Raw genomic sequence first — 14,937 nt, forward strand, 5'->3', positions numbered from 1 at the left:
TGGGTCATGACCCATTTAGTGGATTGTGAATCAATTTATTTACAGCCGACATTAAAAAAAATGGAATAGAAACTGTCAATGCAATAGCATACTGCATGTTGTGAGGGTAAGTACTGTTTCATGCGGCTCGTGTTTTGACTTTTAGTCTACACACGTACACTAAAATGTATCTCTTACTGTGGGATGCAGAAGATGTCCAAGCAACTGTGTTAGATGTCAAAGGATGAGAGCTTGAGAATGACAGGGGGAAGCGAGGCCACAAGGGGGCAGCCTATCTCCTGCCAGAGCCATTTCCTCTTGTTGCCACCGAGGTGTTTTTCTTAGAAAAGATGTGAGATGAACTCACTGTCCACAGGTGGCCTTTCTCCTCCCCGTGCTCCGGCAATGGGAGCTTACTACTTACTACCTTTGTGGCCTCGTACGGCTGATGGCATGTCACCTTTCACTGCTGTGGCCAGTCCAGCAGAACCTGTCCTGAGGCATGCACATGTGTCAACTTGCTCTGCCCCGGGGGGTGGTCATCTTGGTGTCCCCGTGACCTGGCCTGCACATAGCCTGTGCTCAGTAATGACTGGATTACATGCCTCAGGCTAAGGTGGTTACCTGCCTCATGCCCCCAACAAAGGACACGACCTAGGCTCCACTTTAAAAACAAGTAAGAATAAAGACGTGACCACAGACAAGGCAGACGATGAGTCCCCGGCGATGCAGTGCAGGGGTCCACGCCTGCCTGGATGAGGGATCACGGGCTGGGTCCCTCCAGCCTGGTCTCTGCAGTTGGAATCTACAGTACTTTCTTCTCGCAAATCAAAATGCCTTCGCCTTTTTCATTTAATTACAGTGCTTCAATCCTGCAGACTATCTGGGGAGCAGAGTCTCTGCTTGTTTAGACTGGCCAGAGAAGGTGGCCAGAAATCCGCTATGGCTCTAGTGTCTTGCTGACAGCCTTCCACAGAGGGCTCCGTCTACTCCTCTGCCTCGCTAAGCCCCACAGTTAGAAGTGGAGCTCTGCCCGATCACATGGGGTCTATTTTTTGAGACCCCCCAGCTCAGTCTCTATCTGTGGACAGTCTGAACTGCAGAGGTCTTTGGTTTACAACTGCACTGTCCGATACAGCAACTGCTGGCCTCTTTTGGCTACTGAAACTCAAATTCATCAAAATTTAAAAAAAAAAGAAAAACTTGGCTCCTTGGCTGCATGAGCCACACAGGCCAGTGTCCGCAGTTAGGACAGCACTGTGCCTATCCACAGAAGGCTCTACTGATCAGCACGGTTTGGAAGGCTGGACTGAGTCATGCTGTGGACCATTCACTGTGGGATCGGGGGCATCTTTTTATTTTACTATTAAATTCCTAGTTCTTCTTTTAGTCATTGGTGTCCTTTTTGCCTAAAAAACAAGTAAAGAACACTTCTGGTAATCTGATTTCTGATTACTTGGTAACGAGGACGGTGACACAAACAGGCAAATCATGCAGGCTCATTTTCGCAACCAAGGCCTGGGGGCGCCGCTGAGCAAGCCACGCCCAACGCACTGCCTTCTGCTAGGCTGGTGTTTGAGGACCTTTTAACTCATCCTCCACAGCTCCTCAGCCACCAGTGCCTTACAGTGTTAGTCTCTTCTGCCAGCAGCAGTAACTGCCCCAGTAGGGTCCTGACACCCCGACTCAGGTCTTGGCTCAAGAATGTGTCAGGTGTTCGGGAAAAGTGAGGCCAACACAGTCTGGCTTCCAAGATAAACCTGCAGCACGCAGGGCTGCCCTTTGCGATTCTTTCCTCAAGTCTATTGAGAAAATGTTTAAGTATTCGAGGGGAAATCCACACGACTGGGTACTTACTTGCCCTTAAGAAGTTTAGAGTTCAGTTGCAAAGAAAAAGTAATGCTCTTAAAACAATGAACACTACAGATTGGCAGGTAACAAAAGGCACTTTGTGAAGCAGCTGAAATAAAATTCTGGCCCGCAAATTAGGAACGGCTTCCATTTCTCCAATCTGTTCCTGCAGATTTGTCACTGGAGAAGACTTACAATAAACGCGATCCTGCTCCCTCAAATACACGCTTCCCACCCCCCGCCCCACCCCCCAGCACACACGCTGGGCACACCGCTGTTAGAGCACCAGCCCAAGGCCTGGGTTTCCCTGCAGAGCACAAGTGACAGCTAAGAGAGAAGGGCACGGCCGAGGATGTCCGACGAGGCTCAGGCTGTTTGTTCTCACTCTGCCTCAAGGAACTGGTCTCAAATGGCATGGCTGCCTTGTCCCTGGGAAAAGCTCATCTCTCAAAGCTTGAAGATCACAGAATGTCAGTCTGGCTCACTCCAAAGGGATGTCTTACCACGAAAGGTCTCTTTCAGAAGGATGGGTGCTTCGGCCCATCTCCCCTCCAGCTTTTGGTTTGGCCTCTTCACGTGTTTATTCGTCCACTGATCCCCTTCTACCCACCCACTAGGCCATCCATTCATCAGTCTAGAGGTTCCCATGCTCTACAGCCTGACGGTTCCAGTCCTCAGGGGACAGCTCATTCATCTGGACTCATTTGGTGGAAAAGAGAGTTTGAACTAGTTCATTCAAAAAAGACTTGAAAATCCAGTAGACGTCTTCAGATCTTTTAGCAGCTCCCTTGGGGGAGCTCCATATTCAGAAACAGTAGTACAAGAACCAGTCAGTCAGATCCTGGGTGAGTCCTGGGGACAAATGTGCTCTTGGCAAGTGAGCTATCCTCTCTAATCTGCTTATTCGTCTCGAAGTGACCAGGATCAGACAAATGTACGCCCAGGCCAGGGCGCGAATCCCAACAGGACTGTTATTAGTCTCCAGACCCTGGGGCTGCCTCTGGCCCCTGCTCCCAATGCCTGACACCGGCCCTTAGGAAGGACCACAGGAGAGGGGCTGCCCAGCAGGTGGGGCAGAGGGCCAGCCTTGCGGGGAGCAGGTTGATGGGAGTGTGGAATCAGGCGGGAGAGGCCTGGTGCCCCAGCAAGAGGGTAGCGGCTTTGGGGAAAGCAGAAACGGGGCACGAGGCAGAGGGAAGCCGCTCCTCCAACCCCTGCCTTCCAGTGTCACCTCCCAGAAGTGTCAGCACTTCGGGATCATGGAAACCAACAACTGGAACTGTGCTGTGATCGAGATGTTCGGTATCTGGCGAGTTCCAGCAATGGGGAGGGCAGCCTCAGGATATGTGATTCCAGCCAGGATAAGCGGGGTGGGCGAGCACCACCTGCCGAGGGCCCAGGGGTGTGGGTTTAAGAGGCGGGGCTGCATCAGGCCCTCAGGCGGACCCATCACCTGGAAGCCACCCAGCTCATCGGCCGGCAGCGACAGACCTGGGTTGGGGTCCTGGAAGAGCCCATTACCAGCTGTGCGGGTAAGGGGCTGTTATTTGGACCACGGTCCTCAGTGCTCATCAATACAATGGGGACGCCGACGCCGCGGCGCTGCTGTGAGGATCAGTAGCTATCACGTACGCTGGGGCTGCACGCGTACACGGAACCCGGGCCACAGCATGGACTTTGCACTGGTCCCAAACCAACTGTTCCAAAGAGACGTATGACTAGCGAATGAAATAACTGGAAGGTGCGGATGCCACCTTCAGTGGACTGCTAGAGCCAGGTCTACTTATTGCTCTCCTTCGGTTTACCAATAAAAACCCTCTCAGGTCCTGGCAGAAGACTAAGTCTCCAGCTAGACTGCAAGGAGGTATGCAGTATCAGAGCCAGTGCTTCCTACCGTTGACTCCCAAATTACATGGATGCAGGCAGGTCATGTGGGTTCTGATCTGCAAGATGGGTTGGGTCTGTTAAGAGCACTGGGAGCTCTTAAAAACTAATCAGCGGAAATACAGACCACATCACAGAGAGGTAGAGGCACACCACGCTGCTGCGCCAAGGCTGAACTCTGGAGCAGACTGACAATCTCCACTGGTGAGTCATTTGCCTTTCTCTCGATAGGTAAGAGACTAACTCCAGGGGGTTAGAGCTCTCGGATTCCTGCCTGTGGCTGTCTGGTGTAAAACGCCCAGGCTTTACAGCTCAACTGCTCTTGGTTATAATGCCACCTCTGCTGGTTTGCTGAGGGTTAGAGGATTGTGAACATGACTTACCAAGATCCTGGGCACACAGTGCTTGAAAGCTAATGGTACTGGCAGGAAGGAACACTCAGACCCTCCCAGGGAGACAAGGAGACTCTGGTCCCTGTCGATATTTTTCACTGAAGAATCTGTTTTTGTTTCTTTTGCATTTTATAAGACGGGCTGCTGTCTCAGATTATGGTTTACTTTCTTAAAAAAAAAAAGTAAATATACTACTAAAGAAATTTTGGAAAATATAAACATATATAAAGGAGGGAGGGAAATAAGTCATCCCTGATTCTATCAGCCAGAAGTAAACTGCTGATAAAATCTGGTCATTTCTCTGTTAAAAAATACAGTCATTCTACGGCCTTGCCACCCTGAACAAGCCCGATTCTGTCTGATCTCTGAAGCTAAGCAGGGTCGGGCCTGGTTAGTACTTGGATGGGAGACCACCTAGGAAGACCAGATGCTGTAGGTGTAAAAAAATAAAAAATAAGGGATTATAAGCTGACAAGGTCCTTACAATCTGTGAGGTCAGCCAAGGGTTGCCTTGCCTAGAAAAAAAAAATACAGTCAAAATTCCATAGCTTATCATGGATTCTTAAACATGTGGCAGATGGAGTCAAAAGGGTTCACGAACCCCCAAAATTGCAGGTGTGTGCGTACATATTTCTGAGAAAAAGGCCTGTGGCTTTTTCAAAATTCTCAAAAGGGTTTACGATCCAGGCTAAGACTCATGATTAATTTTACATTCTTTTTGTCACTTATCCATTGTAATAGTAACAGCCAATACTAACTTTGCGTATTTACTTGGTGTTTACATTCTTCTGAGCAATTTAAATGTATTGCATTTTTCAAATATTAAAAGCACTTTCTATACATTAGTTATACTCTACTAATGTCTGAATTATAATTTGCTTATTTATGTTTTATCAAACATTTACACTATGTCAAAGATGTATGTTACTTTTCAAAAAATTTCAGACATCTACATGAAACTTTGGTTATAGACGATAAATGAATGGTTTTAACATCTCTAGGAGGAAAAGTAACTTTTTATGCTATCAGCACAGAACTATGCAGTTCAAATCTGTTAACATATTATTAAAGTTCGCCGATTACCACAAAAGAATTTGCACGGGGCCTTGGAAGAAACGTGTAACGTCAGTGGAAGGGTCCAATGACAGCCATAATAGGATTTTTTAAAAAACAAGCAAAAGTTAGTCAAGCAATAATGGAGATCTGACGTTACTCTTAAGGAAAGCAAAGACGTCTGTTTCATTTTCTAAATGATGACTAAAAAAGTTGTCCCAGTGTGAAGCAGTGACACATGCATACCGTCATCTGACCTACTTAACCAAGCAGCCCGGAGAGCTGGTGGGGCACAATGCCCACTGGCTGGCCTGTCACTCTTCGAGAGCTAACGGTTTGGGGTCTAGGGGCAGGGACCTTTTCTGAAGTAGTCTTATCCCAAAGGCAAGGTCCTTCCTTGGAGATAAAGGGCGCTTTGTCCCCAGGAAGGACCAAGGCAGCAGCACCAGGGCTGACAGTTTCGTCAGGAAATTAAGTCTGAGTGGATTAGGAAGATGATGCCTCCTTTCACATGCCCTCGTCTGGCCCGCTGCCATTCCCAATCTGCTGAACCAAATGCCTGCTCCTCTTAAAGCATCTTCTTGAGGCACTAGCAGGGCATGACGCCGGGTCACTGGGGATGAGCCGCTGTGTGCCGTGGTTCTGCAGGGCAGTGGCCTGCCCCTCCAAGGCCCACCGATGTTACTGCAACTGCCTCTGCTCCCACGCCGTGGGTTATACCACCTCTACGTCCTGGCTGTAGTCCTCAGCAGGGTCACAGGGCAAGGAGAAGGGTCAAAGGGAACAGACGCCTTGAAGGGCCGGGAGCCCTGAGCAAGAGCAGCAGCTCTTTGGGCTTTGCCACAAGCCTCGGTGCCAGGCCGGCCACTGGCCTCGCTGCGGTAGCCCATCCAGCGGGCGTCCCACTTTGAACAGCTCTTCCATTTGGTAGAAGGGACCCCTCAGCCCTAAACTGCTCATCATAAAAGCTAAAACAATGTCCTCTACTGGGGACATCTACCTCTTAAGAGATTCTCGAAGGTCAAAAAGCCTTCAGGAAACGAGGCTGTCTTGGTGGAATGTCTTAACGGTGGCAAGTGATAAAGGGGAGAGCTGAGGTCGGGGTGTGAGAACTCCAACTCCCCGGTCCAGAAGCCAGCTAAGCCAAGCTAAGCTGTGGGCGGCCACGTGCTTTCCTACGCCGTGTTTCCCATCAGCTGTCCCTAAGCAGCTGAGGGCAGGAAGAGGCAGGGTGCCCATCCCGCACGAGCAGTCCTGGCTGTGCCCCGTACACCTGGCCGCCAGGAACGCCCTGGATGGGGAACACGTGCCTCGGCTTCCCCAGGGGGTGGTGCGGGGTGCAATTTAACAGAAAACGGGGCACCGGGTGGGTGGGCAGCTGCTGCAAGGCATGGGCAGGTGCCACTCTTCCGAAAGGGCGCTGTCTCCATCTCACCACGGGGCCCTCTGCTCAGTCAGCGCGGGAGTTTATAGACTGTGCGCGGGGTCAGTCGTGCGCCGTCTCCCACGTGGGTGGGATCCTGAGAATTTCTTGTCCTGTCTGAGCTACTTCCCCATAGAACTGGCCATCACCTGTATACCTGGCTGTGCGGGTACGGAGACCAGCGGCGGGGTCTGGGAGGTGATTATTTGCCCCCTGAATGTGGGCAACAGGACAGTGGGAAGGTTGGAGGCGTGAATCCTCAGCCCTGAATACACTCCTGTGTTTTCACTCACAGGTGTTCATCAGGACAGACACCATGGACACCACCGAGGACTACGCCGACCCCGGGTTCTTCGACACCGCCGACGACAGCAGCCAGGCGCACGAACACTTCCTGCAGTTCAGGAAGCTGTTCCTGCCCTGCGTGTATGTGGCGGTGTTCGTCTGTGGCCTGCTGGGGAACTCCCTGGTGCTGGTCACATACATCTTCTACCAGAAGCCGAAGAGCCTGACAGACGTGTTCCTGATAAACCTGCCTTTGGCCGACCTGGTGTTTGTCTGCACTCTGCCCTTCTGGGCCTACGCGGGCATCCACGAATGGGTCTTCGGCAAGGTCATGTGCAAAACCCTGCTGGGCATCTATACTCAAAACTTCTACACGTCCATGCTCATCCTCACCTGCATCACTGTGGACCGCTTCATTGCAGTGGTTCAGGCCACCAAGGCCTACAACCAGCAGGCCAAGCGCAAGAGCTGGGGGAAGGCCATCTGCCTGTCCACCTGGGTGGTCTCCCTGCTGGTTTCTCTGCCGCAGGTCCTCTACGGCAGTGTCCGTCACGTCGACAAGTCCATCTGTGGGTACCACGACGACGAGATTTCCACTGTGGTTCTTGCCACCCAGATGACCCTGGGGTTCTTCCTGCCACTGATCACCATGATTGTCTGCTACTCGATCATAATCAAGACCCTGCTTCATGCCCGAGGTTTCCAGAAGCACAAGTCCCTCAAGATCATCTTCTTGGTGGTAGCCATGTTCCTGCTGACCCAGACGCCCTTCAACCTGGTGAAGCTCATCCGCAGCACAAACTGGAAGTACCACACTATGACCAGCTTCCACTATGCCATCACCGTGACGGAGGCCATCGCCTACCTGCGGGCCTGCCTTAACCCCGTGCTCTACGGCTTTGCAGGCCTGAAGTTTCGCAAGAACTTCTGGAAACTTGTGAAAGACATTGGCTGCCTTCCTTACCTGGGGGCCTCAGGCCAGTGGAAGTCTTCAGAGGACACGTCCAAGACGTGTTCTGCCTCCCACAACGTGGAGGCCACCAACATGTCCCAGCTGTAGGCCTTGGGCGCACGGAGAAGCGGCTCGGGAATTCACAGGACTACGGCTGTGTCCTCTGGATGCGACGAGGAAGGCTTTGTTTATAGCTTGTGCGCTCTCACGGAGAAGTAACCAAATGCTGCCGCCGGCGCAGGATGTGCTTCTCCGCACGAACACATCCGTTCCCTTCTCGAACACCTACACCTAAAGCTTTATTTTTTTCCTTTTTCGTTTTCGAAAGCGCATTTTAATAAAGCGAGACAACTCTACACACGATGCCGCCAATGACAAGACCAATTAGCGTTCAGTATTTAGGTCAAGTTTCCAAACACCTGGGCAGCTCAGGTTTGCTGAATGCAGCCAGGTGGGTGTGTGCTTCAAGGGTGGCCCACGTGCTTCGGGAGGGACAGCAGCAGGACAGGCCAGAGACTGAGGTGCTTGGCGACCTACACGCTGCCTTGGTGACCGTTACAAATGTAAAGGCTTTCCCCTACCACCATACCCAAGAATACTGACGCCAAAGGAATGGCATGTGACTCTAAAGACCTCGGGTTCTCTTTCACTGAGACTGGGCTGGAACTGAAGAGGGGAGTATGGTCAACAAAGCTGCCAATGGCAGGTGACACTCTGGGCTCCCAAGTTCAGAAGATTCTTCTGGCTACTAGGAGGAAGTAGAGATGAGAACAGCCATGAATATGAGGGCTGGCCCATCGGCTCAGACCCGGAGCACCCGGCGCTTGACAAATGAGATCAGATTCTGCCTCACCTGGGGCTTGACTTTTATACAGGTAGATGCTAATGTTCTCTCTGGTTAATCCGGGAAGGACTGAGCACCAGGGAATATGAATGAGCCAAAACAGAGTCACCTGAGAATCCCACTGGTCCACAGAGCGCTAGAAAAGTGTGCGCAGCAGAGTTTAAGACTATCGTGAATCTAAGGAGTGTTTCTGAACTCGATTCTCTGGTGGGTTTGCTCACCTGAAAAGTGAATTACCTATGCCTCTCTCACACACACAAATCCTACATCTATATGTGTATTTATGATTCACACGCATCAAATAGCATAAGATTATCATGACCGAGAAATAAAACTTTTAAAACTCTTTAAACTACCTTTATCCTTATCCTTTACGTGGTATGCCCGAAACATATCAAAAGTGATGACCTGTGGGTCCAGGACCCAAGAAGTAAGTTCAAGCTGTAAGCTTTCGGGGCTCTGCTCTATCGAGGAAGTGGACTGCGCCGGGGAAGGCGCCCGCTCCTTCCCCGCGTCCACCGCCTGCGCTGGGTGCGCTGCCTTCGTGCCTCCAGTGTAGTCACAGGATGAGGCGGAGTTTTAAATGTCAGACACCTGTGTGTGTTTATTAGCTCCTAACAATCTGCCCGACGGGCTTTATGTTGTGTTTCTGGCTCATGTGTCACCAACCACTCACCAAAACATGGAGAACTGGTTGACGAAAACTGAAGACTGTGCACGGGAGGCGGGCCAGAGCTGCCTGAACCGTGTGCTTGCCAGGTTTGGGGAGACCAGAGCTGACTCTGTCCCTCACCTGTGGGGAAGAGCGCTTTCATCTGGGGAAACAGACCGTAACGGTACCCCGCTCTCAGGGCTGGTGTGGGCGCGCTTGAGATAACACACACACTTAGCAGAGTTGGCATTCGTGGGCACGGGAGCTCGAAACTGGCAATGGTCATTGTTTCTTCTCCTAATAACCAGCCACACGAGATGGAAGCGAGGGTCTGCTGTGCGCCTTCTAGAGCGCCCGGCGGGCCACGTGCACCCTGATCCGGCTGCGCGCTGGCCGGGCCTTGCTGGGCCCACGCGGTCCTACCTGCTGTTTCCTAAATGTGCTAAACGCAACCACGAGGGGTCACTTTCCTGTACCAGGCCACGGGGACCACTGGGTACGTCCACAGTGGAGGGGAGTTTCTGTCGTCCCCCTTTGTGCATTTACCTTACTTAGGTTGAGCACTTCTGACAGAGGGGCTGCCAGGCCCCCGACTTCCCTGACAGTGTCCCAGGAGGCAAAGGCCCTAACTGGGAAAATGAAGTGAAGAGTCGGGGAGCCAGGGCCCTGTAGCATCTCCACGTGTCCCACAGAGGGTAACAGTGCGTGGGATGCAGAAAGCAGGGCTCTGGGCCACTCAGACGCCGGCTCGGTGACAGCTCCACCTGTGTCTCCTTGGGCAAAGTACACAGCCTCCCCAACCCCATTTCACCTCCACAGAGTGAGGACGGCCCTCCCTCCATGGGGTGCTCGTGAGGCATGGACCGTGCGCCCTGAGGGCCAAGCTGGGGGCAGCCTGGTGGTGGCAACAGAGGGGCAGCTACGGGGACCACTGGCTTCGCCCTGACTAGGTGCCTGCCTGGCTGAGTCGAACCAGCACCTGCCAGGCTGTGCCCCAGTCCCTCTCCCCAGGCTCCCTGCAAAAAGGCTCTGCACTGGCCCTTCGGTTTAGGGAAACCTGCCTGCACCGCTGCACCTTCCTTCGCCTTCTCTGCCTCCTCAGTCACTTGCTGCTCCTACGCAGGTAAGCTGGGCCCTTACCTGCGACACCTGGGAGTATCTGATTTTCCAGCCCCTCCCCTGGGTACACACCATCACTGGCAACAGACACCGGCACAGCCCGTGTCGGTCACAGAGAGCTTTTGCTTCTTGGCTTCCTTTCGTCCACATAGCAGCCCCTGAAGGACAAGTTCCCCACCTCCGCTCGCTCGCCCCTCTGCTCACGCACACCAGTGCATGATGCGAGAGGCCTGTGGTGCAGGGAGGACTGGGGGAGGGGCCAGGCTGGGAGTGGACCCTCCAGTCCGTCTGCCCTGGGTGCGGCCCAGGGTCTGCCCTGGATGCGGCCCAGGGTCTCGGGGTAAAGTTGTGCTCCTCCCGGACCATGTTCCCAACACCTTGGGCGGTGGTTAGAGACCATGGGCAGCCACAGTGTCTGACATGAGCACGGGGTGACCCTGGTTCCCGAGGCTGCCTAGGAGAAGCCCAGGTGACCTGTTAGCATTCTGGGAGAGAAACTTGAAGCGCCCCGACTGGAGGGGTGGAGGCAAAGCAAAGAATGCGGGGCCCAGGCGTGTCGGGGCGCTCAGGCGGCACCCCCTTCCATGTGCCCAGTCCTCTGCGGTCCTCCCGGCCGTGGTGCAGAACACCTGGCAGTATCACCCCCTTTTTCAGAGGAGGAAACTGGTTCAGAGAGACTCACAGAACAGAGCGAGTGCCAAAATCCCGAAGGACAGCCTCCCCACTGCCCCCAGGGCTGGGCGAGAGGCTTCACGCAGCTGATGGGCCCCCGGCGCCCGCCGGCTCTGTACCCATCTGAAGGCGGAGATGCTGGGGTAACCCAAGTACAAGGTGGGTTTCTAAACTTTACCACTGTGACCATATCCTGCTCGTGTTTCTGAGATGGCAACATCAATGTCCTAGTAGGTGACAAGTCCACCATAGCTCCCCAAAGCATTCTGACAACGAAGCACCAGTTCTAAAGCACTTGTTGGCGAAGGTGCTCTGTGGGCCGGAAACAGTGTCTGTGGGCGAGCTTCAGCTCAGCATCACCCAGGCACCTGGAGTGACTCCCCTCAGAGGAGACAAGTGAGCTACTAGATGGAAGGCAGTGGGCACGCAGCAGCGGACGTGCCCAGCTCAGCCCCGCACATCACGCCGCGGGTACCACGTCACGAAACCAGTGCACCTCCGAGGGACGGGCAGCGGGCTGCATGCTCTGTGCATGTCGTTCTCCTCGAATCCCAAGACCCCTGGGGGCGCGGAGGGGCTGTCCCGCCTCTTCCGTGCAGGGGAGGGAGCTGAGTTCAGGGGCCACGGTGCCCAAAGCCACGGACCCTGGAGGTGGTAGAGCGGGATGGGACCAAGAGGAGTGTATCCTGGTGCCCTGGCTCTTCGTCACCGCACGGCCTGTCCGCCTGGTAATGAGAAGGGGCGGCAGGGCTGGAGGAGGCCAGGACCGGGACGAAGCTGAGCGGAGGCCAAGGGACCCCGGGTCCGGCCCCGCCACTGGCTGCCACAGCTTTCTTTCCCTGCCTGCCACCTCAGCCCTGAGACCGTTTGGACATCTGGTCAGTGGAGATGGCTGAGGGTGGGTCTGGATGAGTGTGGGAGGGGTGTGTAGTCACGCATGGACAGTTCTGAGGAATAGCACCTTTCACCTGAGGTGACGGGCTGTGTTCCTGCTTCACACACACACACCCTAGCTCTAGCCCCGAGCCATGTTCGAGAAAGGGGGGTGGGCGACACGGGACAACTGGGAGGCGACTCAGGGAGTCAGCGGCATCCTGCTGGGTCTCTCTAAAAGCCTGGATTTTGAGAGCTCTTCCTGTCCCACCACTGCCGGGGAGCAGGGCAGACGACTCTGGCAGCCCTAAGAATGCACGTGTGCCGGGGGAGCAGACGTAGGGGCAGGGAAGGCGGGCAGGTCTCTGCCGCGCGGATGGGCAGTGGGGACCTGGCGAAGACAGCTGTCCTCTTCGAAGCGAACTGCAAGCCTGAAGGCTGGAGAGACGCACTCTGGGCTCAAAACCATGTGACCTAGAGCAAATTATGTGGCCTCCTGAGACCGGGTGCCTTCTCCTGAAGTAAAATGGGGACCATAACCCCTAGTCCTCGAAAGGCTGGACAGGGACCAAGTGGGGCCACGTGCAAAAGCTGCTGGCACAGGGACGATGCTCGACGGAGTGGCCTTCGATAACACTGGCCCCAAGCAGCCTTCTTCCCCGTGTGCCTGGACTTGCACAGCTCTTAATCCCTTCTGGACCGCTCTGACTCTGGACTTGATTTCTTTCTCCAAGTTTCTGTCAGGGATGCTTACGCACTTCTAGGACTACACCGCCCACACTTTCTCACTCCTGGTGCTTTTGACCAGTCTTAAACTCAGGAAGAAAAAGAACACGAGAACAAGCTAATACACAAGGCGTGTGACGAGGCCTTAACCGACGGGAGGGCCGGCTCTTCACCCGGGCAGACCGAGAGAGGGGGCTGCAGGAGGCTCCCTGCGCCTGTCAGCCGTGGGTCCAGCTTGCAGGCCTTGGGCCGGCATGCTGGGTCTCCTGTCCCCGGAACACTTCCTGATTTCCCGTGACCAAAACCACGGCCCTTTGCCAGTGGTCAGAACACCTGTTTTTGTTCCTGCTGGGAAAGCGGAAGCTGAGAGAATGGCAGCTGCAGGGGGTCACTTTCTCTCGTGGGCTGCAGCCACAGGCTGTCCTCCCAGACCCCGAAGTCTTGCTCCCCTGACCACCTACCCACCTGGCTGGGATTCGAGGCGCGGTCAGTAAAGGGTGGGCAGGTGAGGACAGCAGAGTGACTCAGTGCGGATGGAACGGAGCATGCCCTGGAGACCCGTGGGCCATGGGGGGTGGGGGCCGCACTGCAGGCTAACGCAGTCAGGGAAGGCTTCCGAGGTGGGATCTTCCAGGAGGAAAAGAAAAGGCCCCAAGTCGCAGCACAGACAGTGAGCGGGGGCTTTCTTGGGTGGGGTGATCGGGCTGGCTTTACCCATGAGGCCACGACACGGTAAGCTCAGTTCCTCTCTAGTAAGAGAACGCAGGATACGCAGGTACACTTAAGCCTCAAGTCTCTGTGCTGAGGACCCCAGGAAGAGTAAATGTATGTCCCCCATGTAGCAGAAGGCCTGGGGGACACATCTGACAGGCCAATCCCAGCCCTCCTCTCAATTCTGGGCAGGAAGACAGGAACAGAGATTTCGATACGAGTCAGCATGAGCAAACGAAACTCCCTAACGGAATGAAAAGTGAGTCAAGAAACGTCTGGACCTGGGAGCCATGCCAAGTTTCTGGAGCTTCTGAACAGCCAGAGCTCTGCTGCAGAAACTGGATTTCGGCCAGACTCCAGGGGCTGAGCAATGGCCGGCAAGGCTGCCGTGGAGGGGAACCCGACCTCTTCCTACGCGTCCCATGGCATAAACTTGACATTGACTACGTTGGCACTTTGTGCAGTTGCTGTATATAGTCAGAAACTGGAAAAACTCTCCTCACTAATCTTTCTGAAAAACAGCCCAGACAGCAGAGGGCCATGGCGAAGCGGCACAGTCAGCTGTCACGTGCGGCACCGGAGGGTTCGGTGGGTCCCTGACTAAGGGCAGCACAAGAAGCCGGCAGTAGGCACGGCACAGGCTGGGGAAGGGGACAGTTCCCGAGGTTCTGCAGAGCGCGAGGTAACGGACCTGCCGACATGTTTACCGCTTTTCCAACGGTGGGGCCCCAGGGTGGCTTCTCAGGAGGTAAAGGGACTTCTGGGACCACGTCTCCCCGAGACAAGCGAGACGAAATCCGAGCTTCCCTTCCCAGGGCGTCGTCGCTGAGCCTGACCAGCGCTTCCCAAGGGTCAACGGGGTCCCCAGAGTAGCCGCTGTTCTGAGCGTGGGCAAGGGTGGTGGCAGGGGCGGCTCTGACAGCAGAACTGCATCCCCTCCACACTCCTGTGCTGGTGTCCCAACCCCCAGGGGCTTCGAACTGGCTGTGTTTGGAGATAAGACCTTTAAAGAAGCAATTTCATTGACACGAGACCATTAGGGTGGGCCCCAACCCAATCTGAGCGGTGTCCTTATAAGAGGAGACAGGGACACAGGGACACCGAGGGTGCACGTGCACTGAGGGGTGACCATGTGAAGAGGTGGCAAGACAGTGGCAGTCCACAAGCCAAGGAGAGAGGCCTCGGAGGAAACCGAACCGACACCTTGACCTGGGACTTCCAGTCTCCAGACTGTGAGAAAATAAACTGGTTTAATCCACTGGGTGGGAGGTATTTTGTTATGGTGGCCTGAGCAGATTAATGTAGTTGCTCAAGCCAAGAAAGGCCGGAGGGAGATGCTGAAATCGGGGGACCATGGACATTCCCGCGAGCTCTCTGAAAAGGCTCAACACTGACCATGCCCCGAGCCCTGAAGGGCCGCCCCACGCCGAGCACTGCTCTGAGGCACCTTCCCTAAGCAAAGACAGCCACTCCTGCTTCACACGACTCTGGTCCTTTGATACAAAAGCACGGGGGCCAGGC

The 14,937-nt window shown here is 54.4% G+C and overlaps 2 protein-coding genes and 1 pseudogene across 2 annotated transcripts in view; 2 read left to right on the plus strand and 1 right to left on the minus strand.

The window, feature by feature from the left end:
* FYCO1 (FYVE and coiled-coil domain autophagy adaptor 1) overlaps window positions 1–14,937 on the minus strand; it is a 74,822-nt gene that overhangs the window by 22,764 nt on the left and 37,121 nt on the right. The window lies entirely within an intron of this gene.
* CXCR6 (C-X-C motif chemokine receptor 6) lies at window positions 3,757–9,003 on the plus strand. The gene is made up of 2 exons (XM_039837549.1): window positions 3,757–3,918; window positions 6,878–9,003. The coding sequence occupies exon 2, from the start codon at window positions 6,899–6,901 to the stop codon at window positions 7,925–7,927; it is 1,029 nt and encodes a 342-aa protein (XP_039693483.1). The 5' UTR covers window positions 3,757–3,918; window positions 6,878–6,898; the 3' UTR covers window positions 7,928–9,003.
* On the plus strand, window positions 4,427–4,545 carry LOC120582541 (uncharacterized; annotated as a pseudogene).

Source organism: Pteropus medius, unplaced genomic scaffold (assembly GCF_902729225.1).
Source record: "Pteropus medius unplaced genomic scaffold, Ma_sr-lr_union100, whole genome shotgun sequence".
Classification (NCBI taxonomy): domain Eukaryota; kingdom Metazoa; phylum Chordata; class Mammalia; order Chiroptera; family Pteropodidae; genus Pteropus; species Pteropus medius.

Excerpts from the sequence above, each read along its gene's own strand:
- CXCR6 (XM_039837549.1), top strand. The coding sequence starts at position 6,899 with ATGGACACCACCGAGGACTACGCCGACCCCGGGTTCTTCGACACCGCC.